Here is a 15,599-nt window from a genome sequence, read left to right as displayed (position 1 = left end):
TCCGATACTTGTTTTGAACTTTGAAACTCATCGAGCTTTGAAATCCCTGGACTGGAGGTTTCTCCCTTTCTTTGGGCCTCTTTAACATCCACTCCAGTTAATGGGCTGTGAACAGAAAGCTTTCCCTTAACAATCCCACCTCTAGTCCCAACTCCCTACAGCCAAGGCCCGAAATCCCGGTGCCCCCAGAGCCCCCCGGCTCCCCTGGCCGTGCGGCAGTGCCGGCGTCCCCCGCTGCGTGTCCCCTCCCGTCTGACCCGGCAGGACTGGTGTGCCCAGGCCCATAGCCGGGCTGTGCTTTCCCCCCAGGAGAACACCAGTAGCAGAGGGTAACGTAGAGCAGCTCTGAGGCTGCTCCAAGCTGATCCAGCAAACCCTCTGGGTGCCGTGGGTCTGTAAGCACAAAGGTAACTTGATTTTCCCCTCTCCAGCCCATTTTCTGGCTTTTCCCATCGTGCCTGTGGCAGTGGGGTGTCTGAAAATCCAGCCTTTATGGAAAACGAGTTTGATTTGGACTATTGTGAACACACAGGATGGATTTTGTATTTAATGAAAACTGGTAGAAAAAATAAGTCAGGAAATGCCGCTGCGCCCCGTGAGTCACCCCCTTTCTTCTTGAGCAGTCTCGGTGGCTTCAGCACCGTGTCCCGTCACCTTTGCTGCCCTTTGGGGAGCTGCTCTGGGCTCTTGTCGCTGTACAGCTGCTTTCTTCTCTGCCAGACAACCAGGAACAGTTTCTCCCTCCCCAGCGCCCCTGGGCCGGTGCTGTTGTGCTGCGCTGCTGCTCTCGCTTCCTCGGGAGTTTCGCTTTAAACACTAAACCACGGAAGATTTGGCAGCTGCTGCTCGAGCGTGTTTGCCTGCCTGACGTGCAGCCATTGCTTTACTTCTGGAAGTGCCCATAAATTGTTAGACCAACATATCCGGAGAGGATCTTTGTAAATCAAGGGTGGTACTAGGGATAATGGGATAATGTAAATCTTTGTCTTGTAAAGCAAAAATATCTCTTCTAGGAAAAGTAGTGCTTTAGATGGGGATAAACCTGAATTCATCAGTCATTTCCTTTGTTGTTTTGTTTTGTTTTCAGGCTTACATTTTTACTGTGATATAAATACAGGTTCCCATAGTGTCATAATGTAGGCATTGTACTTAAAATGAAACTATAATTTGGTTTAGATTTTAGAGGAGTTTAACAGTAATCTGAGGGGTTTTAGTCTGGTGTTTTACTGCAGAGCCAAAGTTTTAATCATACATTTACCGTCATCTGTAGAATCAAAAAATATGTGGGTAGATGCATAATCCTTCAAACCGTGGGGTAACTTTGATTCTCATACACTCTATTTAAAGTGAAAGAAGTAATCTGGTCCCCTGCCCTACAAATCCACAGCTCAGTAGGTTTGGCCTGCAGATACACCAATCTTTTAAAGCAAGGAGGACATGAGGGTATATTTGTAAGTCAGATACACATAAACTTGCCCTAGTCATAAATAGCAGCACTGTGGCAGATTTATGTATTTTCAATTAAATGCAGAGAAAGCAGGGGGGATAACAGCAACAAAAAATCATTCATTTCCTCTCCGTTCAGAACAGGGCAGCTCTTGACTTGGCAGTGAGTGTTACTGTGCTTGGGATCAGTTTGGGTAGATGGATGAAGCACCGGTGGGGCTTAACTCTCTGAGGTGGAAATGTAAATTCATGGTATTGAATGAACAATGTGGTTTGGATAATGGTTGATGAGAGAAATCTTGTTTCTGACAGCAATGACAACTGCAACGAAATGTTGCAGTAAATTATTTGAATAGAGATCTCTGCCTTTCGTTATTTTGTTTAGTCTTCTGGACTTGTTTTTGTTTTCTAGAACAACTATTTGCAATCTCTACACGATGCCACGGATTGGGGAGCCTGTCTGGCTTACCATGATGTCGGGAACACCAGAAAAGAACCAGCTTTGCCATCGCTTCATGAAGGAATTCACCTTCTTGATGGAAAATGCTTCTAAAAACCAGTATGGTGGATTTTAGTTTTTAAATTACATACGTGTTTATGCCTTTTCATTTCAAACCATTTTTTTAATATGTTTTCAAAAACTGGGTAGTCAAAGAATCAAAAGACCATCTGTGAATGCCTTTTTTTTAAAACAAGAAAGAAGTATCTCAGTAAATTCCTGCTTCCCCACAATCCTCTAAATCTTGGTAGAGGCCAAACATTTGAAATGTATCCATAGGAAGCGCGTGATGGGTGTGTATGTCTGGAAGTGGCTGAACGTACCTTATGAAATGCATTAATCTGCCTTTCAGAATCGGTTATTGTATGATGAGCAAGGTCAGACATTCAGTAAGAGCCGTGTCTGTAATACTGTCTGACCGCAAATTGCTGTTAAACCTGACTTCTGTAAAACGCCACTAAAGAAATCGTGCGCTTCCTTAGTGCTCACCTTTCTGCCCTCAGGACAAAGCTAGGAGCGCTTGTTAAAAATTGAGAATGTTCTTGATAAACTTGGCAGAATCTGATAAATTTACTCTTTTGACAACACTTCATCCTCTTTCCCCAGGGCATGAGTAGGGGAAGTTTTTAAAGTGTTTGGCTCCCCCAAAGTCCTAAAACGAGCACAAACATGTGAAGTTGGAGTGGGAATGGCACTGAAAGAGCAGCTGTAACTCCAGGGAAACTGCTTTCTGCAGGATGGGGAAGGGGCTGCTGCTCACCTTCTGCCCGCTTTGCCACCAAATTGTCATCTTTTCTGTCCCCCAGACAGGAGGGTGACACTTTCTGGTCAGCATCTCCTGCCTCAGTGCAATGGGAGAAACCGTAGGGAGTTGTGAGTGCTTCACATGTATTTTCCTAGAGTAATTGCCTGCCCCAATGGAAGCTTTTTCCTGGGCTTAACTCCTTCTGTCTCTGCTGTTCTGAGCCCTGTACATCTTGGTTACATTTAAATGGTCGTTTGTTTGCATGCTTTATTTTAAATATAGTAAGATTTACACTGATGGGAGAAGGAGGAAAATCAAGCCACATATCCTTTTCAATCCGATTTTAAAATCTCCTTTCCTCCTTTGGCTGTCTCCAGCGAGGAAATGGCTAAATTTCAGCTGTCGGGTTCCTGATGCTTGTAAACTATTCCAACAGCATTATTTGGAGGCTTGCCGGCATCTGACTGTTTTCCTCCCGGGTACCTGAGCAGCTGTGGCCGCCAGCACCATCTGCGGGCGAGCGGGAGGCTCCTGCGCTTCTGCTCGCTCCTCCTGCCAGGAAAGGGCGCTGGGAAGGAAAGTGTTCCCTCCACGGAGCAGAAATCGCGCTCTAGCGTTACAATAAATCAGATAGTTAACATGTTTCAGACTGTTTTTTCGCCCTGCCTAGCTAGTGGAAACTGGTTTGCTGGTGTAAGGACACAGTCTTCCTGGCTGAGCTATTTCGTTTAGTGGTGGTATTACAGGAATTCGGGGCTTTTATTTTTGAAGAGGAGCAGCCATATGTGCTTAAATTGTATAACAGATGAAAGAACACAGCACCCAGCTGTTGTACGGGTTTGGTAGCAATAGCCTTCTTTTTCATCAATAGTCACAGAGCTTAAGGGTTCAAGATCTCCTTTGAGTACAGAGGCCATGCGGCGCCGCTGTTTATTTACCGCGAGCAAAGTAAGGTGGGTTTGAGATATTTTACAACATAAAGCTTGCAAAACGGGAAGTCTCATAATTACTGCCAAACAGGAACTGAGATGCCATAGGTCTAAAATATTTCATGTAACTTTAAACGTCTGTTCTTAAAAAGAGCTTTGCAGGAGTGGGAGGGAGGGTGCAGTCCTCCCTTATCTCCCCAAAGAACCAAGACCAAAGGGATGATCTCTGCCAACGTTGTTAGGTTGTTTCTGCAATCCTTGATCCATATAGACTGTAGAACTGCTGTCAGTTTAACATCCTGAGTGCGTACCTGGAAAAAAAACCAATGTTGAACATTTTGCTTTCAGGTTTTTACCAGCTTTGCTGACTGCAGTCCTGACTAACCACTTGGCCTGGGTCCCCACCGTCATGCCAAACGGCCAGCCGCCTATCAGGATCTTCCTGGAAAAGCATTCTTCCCAGAGCGTGGACATGCTGGCCAAAACTCATCCGTACAACCCCCTCTGGGCACAGCTCGGTATGTGGCGAACATCTCTCAACCATCCAACAGCTTTGCATCAATGGTTATGTGCACGGTGGTTTTTATGGATGCTTGTTACTTGCCACCCCCAAGTTAATTTTTTCTTTAATTCAAAATGAGACTAAAGTGTGTATTTCAAGCTTAGAGATAGTCACTGTATTTTTTTTAATATGTGCTGTAATTTCATAAGGTGTTATCATTTATAAAATGGCAGCCAAAAAGTAAAGCCCTCGTTAGTAATTTCTGGCAGGTCTCTTAAGGTGCCCTGGTGATGATGGAGGATTTCAGTCCTGCTCTGGTTGTCTCTCTGTAAGGATAATCAATTTTTATTTTTGGGGATGCTGCTATGAATAAGCCTGGTTCTGGAAAAAGCAAATCAAGGAAATCCATCTTTTGATAAGAAACAAACATTGCTGTTGGTATGACAGGCAAAGGAGTGATACAGGACAGGAAATCCTGAGTGGGCAACCCCTGGGTGAGGTGTCAAAGCCCACTGAGCAGCCAGCCACCCTGCCTTCTGATTGCTGAGCAGAGGAGATGAGATTCCTGCTCTCTGGTCAGGCTGTCACACAAAGTCTCGTGGAATTTGGTGAGGAAAAGAAAGTTTTGCAAGGTTGCCCTGTTCTGGTATGGGCAGGAATGGCTCAGGACTTGGCAAGAAGACTTGATTTCAGAGCTTGGGGGACTCAAGGGACCCACTGTGGTGAGCTTGGCCTTTGAGGCCTCTTGAATCCCTTGTCCTCCTGTCCCTGCATTCATCCAGTGCCCTAATACCTCCAGAACAACACGTGCACCGGCACTTGCCCAGGTAAATCTGGAGTACAGTCAAAACAACCCATCCAACCCCTAGCAGAGCTCCAGGGGAGGGCAGAAAAGAAGGCTGGCTTCAGCTGCGCACCCGCCACTGTCACTTTTTGTCCTCGTTCTTGGCATAGCTTTGTTTCTCCTTCCAGCTTTCTCTTGGTGGGTAAAAGTTCAGCCCAGTTTCCAGACTACCCAGGGTAATCCAGAGCAGATGCCTCCTCTCTGCCATGGCTATGTAAGGAACCCAGGAGACGAGCCTCCAAAGCTGGGCACTGAAGTTCTGTGGTGCAAATGCTCCTAATATGTGAGATCACATGTCCCCCTGACCAGCGTGTCACCTTACAAGTGATACCAACAGCATCTTTGGGATTCTCTGTATTGAAAGCAAAATACTAGCGTAGCTGTCCTCACTCTTCTGCTTTAGGTTTTTTCTGTTGTAGACCTGGCCTTTGAAAACTGGCCACAACAATAGTCTGTTAGAAGAATAATTTATTGTAAAGATGCAATGTAATTGTCTGTTTTATTTCCTGTCTTAGGTGACCTGTATGGGGCTATTGGCTCACCCGTGAGATTAGCAAAAACAGTTGTGGTGGGCAAAAGGCATGACCTGGTACAGAGATTGCTTTATTTCCTTACTTACTTCATCAGATGCTCTGAACTTCAAGAGACGCATCTTCTAGAAAATGGGGAAGATGAAGCCATCGTCATGCCTGGAACTGTTATAACTACCACACTGGAGAAAGGAGAAGTAGAAGAATCGGAGTATGTGCTTGTCACAATGCACAAGAACAGGGGCAACTTGCTACCAACTGAATCTGAAGAAATGACAGCTCCTAAGTGTAGCTGTAAATATTGCAAATGTCCGATTTCCCTTGCACAAAACATAGAAGGTGTTTCGCAGCAGGAGAGAGAAGATGCACAAAACACTCCTGAGGTAGAGCTGGAAAGTTCTTCAGATGAGAACAGAACTATTGTTCCTGACGATTGCCAGGAAGATGCTGTTGATGTTAAGCAACCGAGACCCTGCCTGGACACAAAACTAGAGACTGTGGTGTGCACGGGGTCAGCTTCGCCAGAAAAACGTGTGGTGACGGAATCTGGTCTGGAGCCAACGGCCAATGTGTGGAGGAACGAAGACTCGCTGGAATCAGGCAACCAGGTGGTCGGTGTACCCAGGTCACCCGGTTTAGCTGTGGAAAAGAAGCCGCCGGATAAGCTCTTCTGCGATGCGTTTCCTTGCAGCGCTGCTGAAGCTCAGACAAAGGTGACTTTCCTCATCGGAGATTCCATGTCACCCGATTCAGACATCGAACTCCGAAGTCAGGCAGTAGTGGAACAAATTACGAGGCATCACAGCCCACCAGCAACGGAGGAAGGAGCGTCTGCTGATCAGAACTGTGAAGCTAAACAAACTGTTGAGGACCAAAATAGAGACTGTGGGACAGCTAAGCCCTTTCCTCAAGTTGCTAGTGAGCATCAGAGCTGGAATCCAAATCCATACAATGCTGAGAGCATGAGTTTGTTTGATGAATACTTTACCGATGACAGTTCAATTGAAACCCGGACTATTGATGATATTCCAGGGCAAGCATCTACAGACCTTCTTTCTCACAACAGTAGTTTAGAGTTTTCTAAAAAGCCGTGTACAAAGACTAGCAAACCACCTAGTGAATTTTGTAAATTCATGGACTCTGTTCGACAAGAGACCTACAAAAACTGCTTTAATGAGCAGGACCAAAGAGAGAGAATCTCTATTCGTGTCCCCCATGGGGACAGAGAAACCGTAGAGAAAAAAGTCGCCCCAGGAATTGATTGGGACATTCCAAGAAATGAGAGTTCAGATAGTGCCCTGGGTGACAGCGAAAGTGAGGATACAGGTCATGATCTAACTAGACCAAGCGGCAACTACTATGGAGGAGAGCAAGAAGATTGGGCAGAAGAATATGAGATTCCTTTTCCTGGGTAAGTACTACTCAGCAGTCAGAGCGCCTCAAACGGACAGAGCCTCTTCCCATGTCACATGTTTGGAGGAACATAGCCCAACTTGGCATCAGTGGTTGGAAAAGCGTGTCTTGAGCTTGCTGCTTGTAAAAGAATATAGAGAGATCTGTGGTCTGGAAAAAAATATTAATTGTGCTTCCACAGTGATCCGACTGCAAAAGCTGACTTTAAACTCCTTCTTTTTAAAAAGTGCTTGAATGGAAGCTAGAAGAGATAGGACAAATGTGAGAATGCAACCTCTCTGTAGCTGAATTTGGTGTTTACTATTGTATATCTTTTTGATGTGCCTTTCTTGCAGGTCAAAATTGGTTGAAGTGAACTCTGTCCAGCCCAGTATTGCCAATTTTGGAAGATCCTTACTAGGTGGCTACTGTTCATCATATGTCCCTGACTTTGTTTTGCAAGGAATAGGAAATGATGAAAAGCTGAGGCACTGTTTGGTGTCAGATTTGTCGCATGCTGTGCAGGTAATTAAGCTATATTTGGTAAATGTATTTATCACAGTAGGGAAAGGCAAATATTTTTTGAATGTACAAACCTGCTGGAAGTGGAAATATTTACTGTTGCAGCTCTCTTCAGGTTTCTCCAGTCCCAGGTCACAAAGTTTTTGTTTCTGTTAATGTAACTCAGTTAATGTATTTGAAAAACATGGTTATTTCACTGTAAATCCAGAGCACAAAAACTTAGACTCCCGCTGCAGCCAGCTGAGAGGCTGGCGCCCTTGGGAACACGGATCTCTGTGCTACGCCGTAGAGAAACCATCGTCTCCCGTAGGCATGGCAGCCTGCTGATGGTTAAACTGGGATGGCATGATGTTAAAGAAGCCCAAACGCTGAGGTCACTGTGTATCTCTTCCCAGGCCCGTGCCCAGGAAAATCCTGCTCTAGTTGTTGTGCAGAAGCTCCTCTTTCTGTGCGCGTCTGACAACGTGCTGCTGCTTGTGGGGCAGAACGTGTTCTCTGCAGTGAAGCCATCAGGAATGCTCAGTATTTTGGGGACGTTACTCCTTTTTTAGCACTGTAGTTGAAGTGTCTGATAGTACTGGCTTTGTCAGAAAAGGAGAAACCAGTATGAAGATAATAGTCCTAAGGGGCTCATGCTTCTTGAGTGTGCTGGAAATCGTCTCTTTTCCACAGAGGCTTTTTCCCAGATGAACTGGGGCAGGACTGGGAAGCGTGGGATTTCCTACCCCTGTTCCAGTCACTGGGAGAGGAGCAGAAAGCAGCTGTCACCGAAAAGCGTGATGCTGCTCCGCTCTGCTTTATTCCCAAGGGAACAGGGGAAAGACCCATGCACAGACTGGTGAGCAGACAGGCTGGTTCCCCGGGAGCCTCCCCAAATGTCCCCTTTGTCCACAGCTCTTGTTAAGGATGTGCATCGCACCCCATGCGATGGCACCGCCACCTGTCCCTGCTGTCCCCTTGTGCCCAGCCCTGCGGGGGCAGTTCCGCACCCTCATGGCTGTTCTGGGTGCTGCTTTAGGCCGTTGTATTTTAGGCTGAATGTTTAAGCCTTTGGTGAAGCATAACTGAACTTCAGCCAAGAAAGACAGCAATGTGAGGTAGCTGCTGCTACAGAACAGATAGATCTGAAATACGGCCTAACAGTGGTGTGTGTCCACCAGCAGAATTAAAATTCAATTGCAAAAATCAAAAGATTGAGAGGATGCAAAAGGACCGAGCAAGATTTTATATGCGTATCTTCAGTAAAATAACTGCATTGTAGCCCTGTTTGAAGTCCCCGTGGGACTCTTTGGAAGGAGATGTTTCTAACGGTTGAACAAAAGAAGACAGTGGGGTTCCAAATAATCTCTTTTTAAAACCTCCGTGGCTTTAGATAGGAGGTGAAATGCTACTCAGAAGGAATGGAGGAGCTGGGTGCAGGCTTGGCTCCTGACTCCCTCTGCTGGCCTTCCCACAGAGGGAAACCAGTGACAACTGGGAATAAAACTGGCCTGGTTAACACAGCCATGTTGAACAGCAACTTGGATTTTCGGTACTTTCAGTTTTAGGGGTTTAAATTATGCTTTAGATATGTCAGTACTCTTTATAGCAAATATCAAAAGATTTCATTGTCAGCCAGTGACACACTTAAAAACCTGGAAGAAAATGTAAAATAGCACCTATCCTTCTAAGACTGTGCCTTACTCACAATAAAGCTCTGTTTTTAATAGACAGAATGCAATTCTTAGCAGATGTTACTGTATTTTAGATGAAGCAGCATCTGGGACACTGTCCCTGCTATCCAGGATGGTGATGTTTTGTGAAAAGACCGTTGTCCTTTGTCATTCTCATGGTTCTGCTATTCATTTTTCATTTTCTAGCATCCTGTTCTGGATGAACCGATTGCAGAAGCCGTCTGCATTATTGCAGACACAGACAAATGGACGGTGCAAGTGGCCAGTAGCCAGAGACGAATGATCGATAATAAACTGGGAAAAGAAGTGTTAGTCTCGAGTCTCGTCTCTAATCTGCTTCATTCCACTCTTCAGCTTTACAAGCATAATTTATCTCCAAACTTTGTAAGTATGAATGACAATGGAGAGGGTGATGTTTTTTAAAGCATCCTTTTGCTTCATAGATTAGAGAGGCTGTAAGGTTCTGCCTAGTTTATTTATCTGTAGCCACAATTTTAGCAGCCAGTGCGGCCCCCGATGTCACTGTTCGAGCTGCCCATTTAAACGCTGCTCTGTGATCAGGACAGCTGTCTCCTTAATTCTGATTTAACATGCAATCAAAGGCTTCTGCTCCAAAGTGAGAATCTTGCCAGTGAATATCTCACTAATTGTTCACCTAGACACGGCCACAGAAAAGGCAATAGACGTGTGAGGTCCATGCTGGTCTGCTCTGAGGCTGGCTGTGCTTTGCGTGATAGCACTGACACGACTCCCTTTGCTTTCTAGTGTGTTATGCACCTGGAAGATCGGCTGCAGGAGCTGTATTTCAAAAGCAAGATGCTGTCCGAGTATCTCAAGGGCCAGATGAGAGTTCACGTCAAGGAGCTGGGCGTTGTGCTGGGGTACGGTCACACACTCCTCCGTGCCCCGGGTTTCCTGCTGCCAAACCCTCCGCCTGCACTTGTTCTAAGCACAGTGAAATGGATTCCTAGATGGGACTGGAACCGTAGTGTGGCACAAATCACCCGTGGCCGCAGGCTTCTCCCTGGCCGTTGCTTGATCCCAAGGATCCCCCGGCCTTTCTCTCTTCCCCATGGGCAGGAAGATGGGCGCAGCGCTCCCGAGCTTGTCAGACTCCTTCCTTAGTTGGTCAGTCGTCACTGAACAACGCAGAGCACCCGATCCCTCCAGGTTGACTTTCCCTATATGACAGAAAACACCCGCTGTGCCCTACATGGCACATAATACCTCTCTGTGGGTGTGGGGCACAGGAGCTATTTACGGGGTGTTTATAGGAAGGCTCTGAATATCATTTGGGGCAGAGGGGCACAGGGTGAGCAGGAAGGCGCACGGAGCACGTGTGGAGCTGGAGCTGCAGCGCGGGCCAGGCCTTCCTGGGCAGCTGCAGAAGTAGTTTAGTCCAGTCCTCTGCTCCTGCACTCTGTCCCCAACCTTTACTTGGAGGGCAGAAAGGAATCTGTTGGTTTTCCTCCGTCCATCTGCTTGCTCACCTGTTTGTTTGCCCTGTGAAGAAAAACAAAAAACCAAACCGAGGCAGGTGGGAGCTACGGCAGCGTTGACAGTGCAGAGCTGCCGCTCATCAGGCGTGTCTGGAGGGGACGTTAGACACAAGCTGGTGTCTGGAGCGTGTGGCCCTGCCAGCAGAGCTGCGTTAGGGCAGAAGCGCAACTGGCCTCTGTTTTACTTGGAAAATGTCCTGCCACTCGGAGCACAAACACTTGTCCCGGAGCGGGCAATGTGTTTCCTAACACACGTGTTCAGCCCAGCTACGTTTCGGGTTAGATTAAATGTGACTCCTCTGCTTCCTTTCAGGATTGAATCCAGCGACCTCCCTTTACTGGCAGCTGTAGCAAGCACTCACTCGCCGTATGTTGCCCAGATCCTACTGTAAAATGCCAGAGGCCGCAGATGGTGACTTGTTTTCCCCTCTGGAAACAAAGTGGAAGACAACTTGGTCTGGCTTCTTTCTCTTTGAAGCAACTCAAACAAACTGCTCGTTGAGCTGCAGCACCTCCATATATGACTGCACGTTACACAAACAGTTGGAGACTTTTCCTCTCCCACTTGGTCGTTTATAAAAAAGGATAAAGAAAGGAAAAAAGAAAAATGGGTAAGCCCGAGATTTCAACCACAGAAAAGCAAAGATTTTAGCAAAAGCTGAAGATCTGCATTTTTTTATCTGTTTCTGCCACGGTGGCAAACTGTAATTTATACTGGGGAATGTGAGGAAGAACTGCTTTGAGAAACACATGATGCCGATTCTAAACTTAACCAGAGAATGGAGCAGCTGTCTTCAGACTGGCTTCTCCTGATGAGGATCTCGTTAAGATCTGTAATTCTCAAGCTGCAGTAATTTGTAAACAACTTCTACTTTCTCATGTCATAGTTGAAGTCTGGATACTTCCCAGAGGAAGAACAGGGGTTGGAGGGGTCGGTTTGTTTTGTAAAAAGCTTATTAATGACACTCAGCTCCAAAATTTATTTATGATCTTTCTTCTGGGGAGAGGGAATAGTGGGGAGAGGAGGGAGGAAGAGGCCAACAGACAAACTAGCGATGGAGATTCTCCTTCTTGGCCGGATGTTGTAACCAGTATTAAATGTTTATAATGTTTAAATCTTGCTTTATACTAAGTGATGTTTTTCTTCCACAACGTAATGGAAATGTTAAAAAAAGTATATAAAGAGAATGTTGGCTGAAATTTCCCCCTGGGGTCCCCAGAATGACGTGACTATTACCTCTAACTTTTTTATGGTCTATAATGTTCTTGCAACATCATATTCTTTTTACAGCAGTCAGTCAGCTATTGAAATAATGAACTAGAAATAATTGTACCAAAGCATCCGGGGAAAAAAAAGCAAATAGACTATTACCCTTAATTGCTCAGGTAACTAATTGATATATTTTTTAAAACCATTCTACAAAAAATGAACATTGATTACACCATAGTATAGTAATATCAAAATTATTTTTTAACAAACATACCCTTGATGCAGATGACTCTAATCCCTTTTCTACTCACTTGTGTAATTACCAGCAGGAGATGTTGTTTATTTTATTCTCAGCATTTCTCCTTTACTCAGCCATCACTGTTTTGTCACTGTATATACAATAGTTGTAGGAATAGCTGATGGACCCAATCTGGTGTAAGTAATGTAAATATGCAGTGGTAGGTGGATTATGTTTTCAAAGGCTCTACTACCTCAGTTTAACTGGACACTTCATTAGAGGCTTTTCTTTGCGTATTTGTCCTAGCAGCCAATTAATGTTGCTGATTTTTACGTTCTGTTTTCATCGATTACGTGCGGTATATTGAAATTCATGGATTATCCACAGAAGTAGGAGATATGTGTTCACTTGGTTGCTAAGCTCTCTAAACAGCTCTATAAATATGTCATTCTGTAATCTTTTCAATAGTACAGCACACCTGCGATTGTTGTTTGCAGAGTTATTTTAAATACAAATCTATTTTAGCCATTTGATAAACTTGAAAACAATAGGAAGGATCCCTGCCCTGCTGCTGCCAATGACAAAACTCTCCTCCCTTCCTTCGCTGGGGCCAGGATTTCACCCAGCGTGTTTTATCAGTAGTGTTTAAAATCTGTAACTTAAGTCTCTGTTCCAAGGAAGATCTACATGGCAAACCCACACCTGTGTCCCTGTAGGACTGAGTCTACCTTCATAAGAAAACCAAATGTTGATACAGGCAGTGTCATTTGAAACGATTTTGTATATAAAATCTAATGCTGACTGCTGCAGGGAAGAAACTTGTGTTTAAGATGTGACCTAAGGGTGTGTTTCTCCCCTGTTCTTCAAACGTCCTTTCTTCACCACACAATTGTATTGCATCTGGCTTTGGGAATGAGCACAAAACAGAGGGGCCCAGTTGTGCAAACATGTTTTTAATGAAAATATAGGATTGAGCTCTGAATACAAATTTTTAACTCTTCATTATGCTACATTATATAGCCAGTAGTTACGATTCTGAACGTTGTACGCAGATTTGCAGCTGTAACCGCTGGTGCTGGTGGAGGGGCCGCATGTCCCTGCCCTTGTCCCCAGGGAGGTCCCTGTCCTGGGATCACCCCTGGGACAACCCAGGTTGCTGGGGAGCTCCACACCGTGACCCCGGCACCTCCCGAACTGTCCTGTAATGCATCCTTACAGGAAAACACCATTTCTCCTCCATTTAACCATTATTAGGCAAATTGTGGGTATTGCTTCAGAATGGATTTGACTCTCCAGAAAGGCCCTTGCTCCACTTGAAATGAGTATTAACGTGAGCAGGAGAACAAGGCGGCTGTTGGGCAGCGTCCTTCTGCACCCAGTGCCACCCAGTCACGTCCTCGTCACCACGTGTTCCGTCAGGCCCCGGTGACGCGGCTTCCCCGTTGTCCCCCCACAGGCGCCAGTCCCCAGGCTGGTGGCATCCTCATGACCAGTGCTACCAGCGTGGTCAGACCGCAGCCAAAACCCTCCCGTGGTGGGGAGTTACTCTGTAAGTTCACGTCTGGGGTACATGAACAATGCGGTACGTATGTCTATTTGTTAAATAATACAAAAAGGGATCTTTTACAGGACTGTAGCATCGACTTTTAAGAAGTATATCGCGATTTGTTTTATGTTAATAGAAAACTAATGTTTGATTTCTATTTTTTTTTCCCACTATTACCCATCTCCATTAACATGTCTTAATTTTCTGGCTGAAAGCTAAGTGTACTAGGCACACCAATTAGCAAATTTGTTTTTGTTGCAATTGGCAAACACTGGGCTGCTAAGAACAAAAAATATTTAAAAGAAAGGATTTTACACCTTGCATATGTTTTCCCTATTACTTATTATAGATGTTTTATGACAATTTTTTGCTTTCTCTAAATTATTTAGATGGTGGTACTTGTAAAATGCTGGGTAAAATGTACATACTTGTTATCTCTTCTGTTTTTGTATATATTTCCCAAGATGTGCACTTGTATTATAATAACCATTCCCAATTTTAGGGGAAATTTGTGCAATAAATACAGTCTGTCAATTTACTTCTGCTACATTTTGTGTCTGTTTTTCTACATGCAGTATGAGATTTGGTGAGTTATAAACTACAACCATCTCCAGCTTGACATCTGTCCGTCTGCTATTGATGTCCCTTTTGGGATGTGCTTCCCAGTACTCAGAGGTGCTGCAGCCATTTATTTGGGGTCTCTTAAGGAATTATTTGTTTGAAATAATTGGTGTTTGAACTTGCTGTCCCGTCAGTTGTGATTGTCCTTGGCCCAAAAAGCGACAGGAAGATGGTCCTGACCCTCCGTGCTGACGCCTGACTTTGCATGAGGAGAACAGATGGATGCACAAAGCTGTGGTCCTTGCGCTGGTCCGTACGTCCATTCCCAGACTCACCTGCAGAGCAGGTTGTCACACCAGCAGAGCATTCGTAATTCTTCTGGTACAAGTTACCATATTTGTGCCCATCTGCCCAGTTACAATCCGTTTTCTGTCTCTCTGGGCTGCTGCACGGGAATAAAGGTTATGGCAAAGCCTTCACAAGGTTTTATTAAATATAAGTTGAAATTATGATGCAGTGCTGTCAAGAAAAGCGAAGTAATAATTGTACGACAAGAAAAAAATTAACTTGGAAAAATGTAGCAGGTCATGTACATACGGTGGCTTTTAAAGCATTCAGCGCAGGTCCTGGATTTTTGAAGATGGAATATACAATCAGCAGAAGCTGGAGACCTTTGCCTGAAGTAGCTGCAGACGCTGTTTTTGCTGAGCTTTCACGTGGTTCGCTTGCCCGGTACGTACCTCCCGGGTGCCCTCATGAGGTGCGGGGCGGCGCGGGGAGCAGCCGGCTGGGGTGCAGGGAAGCGGCAGCTCCCGGCCCCGTCCTGCCCGGATCCAACCTGCAGCGGAGACTCACGGACACGAGCCGTCTGGGGTCCCCACAGGCACCTGCCACGTCCTGTCTTGTACAAAGGTACCTGTTACCCGACTGCTTGAGAGAATGAGGGAGCTGGGTCTGTTCAGCCTGGAGAAGAGAAGCCGAGAGGGGTGGATGTCAAGAGAACGGACCAGACTCTGTTCAGTGGTGCCCAACGACAGGATGAGGGGCAACAGGCACAGACTGAAACACAGGAGGTTCCATCTGAATATGAGGAGAAACTTCTTTACTTTGAGGTGCCAGAGCCCTGGACCAGGCTGCCCAGAGAGGTTGCGGAATCTCCTTCTCTGGAGATGTTCAAACCTGCCTGGACGCATTCCTGTGCGATCTGCTCTGCTGACCCTGCGTTAGCAGGTGGGCTGGACGGGGGGATCTCCAGAGGTCCCTTCCAGCCCCGGCCAGTCTGCGATCCTGTGGTGCCGTGTCCCAGGGGACAGGCCGAATGCCGGGTCCTTCCAGCTGCAGAGGAGAATGGAAGTGGGACACACGTGCTGGAAGGCAGCTTTCCTGCTCCCCAACCAGTCTGCGATTCTGTGACTATTTTGTTTCATCTCTAGGAGGAACGAGAGCTTTAACAGCAAACTCAT

The 15,599-nt window shown here is 45.8% G+C and overlaps 1 protein-coding gene across 2 annotated transcripts in view; it reads left to right on the top strand.

The window, feature by feature from the left end:
- FNIP1 (folliculin interacting protein 1) overlaps nucleotides 1-14,113 on the top strand; it is a 67,419-nt gene extending 53,306 nt beyond the window's left edge. For both annotated transcript variants that reach the window (XM_065644448.1, XM_065644447.1), the window contains exons 12-18: nucleotides 1,859-2,005; nucleotides 3,968-4,137; nucleotides 5,481-6,906; nucleotides 7,244-7,412; nucleotides 9,269-9,466; nucleotides 9,848-9,963; nucleotides 10,895-14,113. In XM_065644448.1, coding sequence (XP_065500520.1) covers nucleotides 1,859-2,005; nucleotides 3,968-4,137; nucleotides 5,481-6,906; nucleotides 7,244-7,412; nucleotides 9,269-9,466; nucleotides 9,848-9,963; nucleotides 10,895-10,973 — 2,305 coding nt within the window. In that variant the 3' untranslated portion in view covers nucleotides 10,974-14,113. The remainder of the gene's footprint in view (nucleotides 1-1,858; nucleotides 2,006-3,967; nucleotides 4,138-5,480; nucleotides 6,907-7,243; nucleotides 7,413-9,268; nucleotides 9,467-9,847; nucleotides 9,964-10,894) is intronic.
- The last annotated feature ends 1,486 nt before the right edge of the window (nucleotides 14,114-15,599 follow it).

Source organism: Caloenas nicobarica, chromosome 13 (genome assembly GCF_036013445.1).
Source record: "Caloenas nicobarica isolate bCalNic1 chromosome 13, bCalNic1.hap1, whole genome shotgun sequence".
Classification (NCBI taxonomy): Eukaryota; Metazoa; Chordata; class Aves; order Columbiformes; family Columbidae; genus Caloenas; species Caloenas nicobarica.
This window is presented reverse-complemented; position numbering and strand designations above follow the sequence as displayed.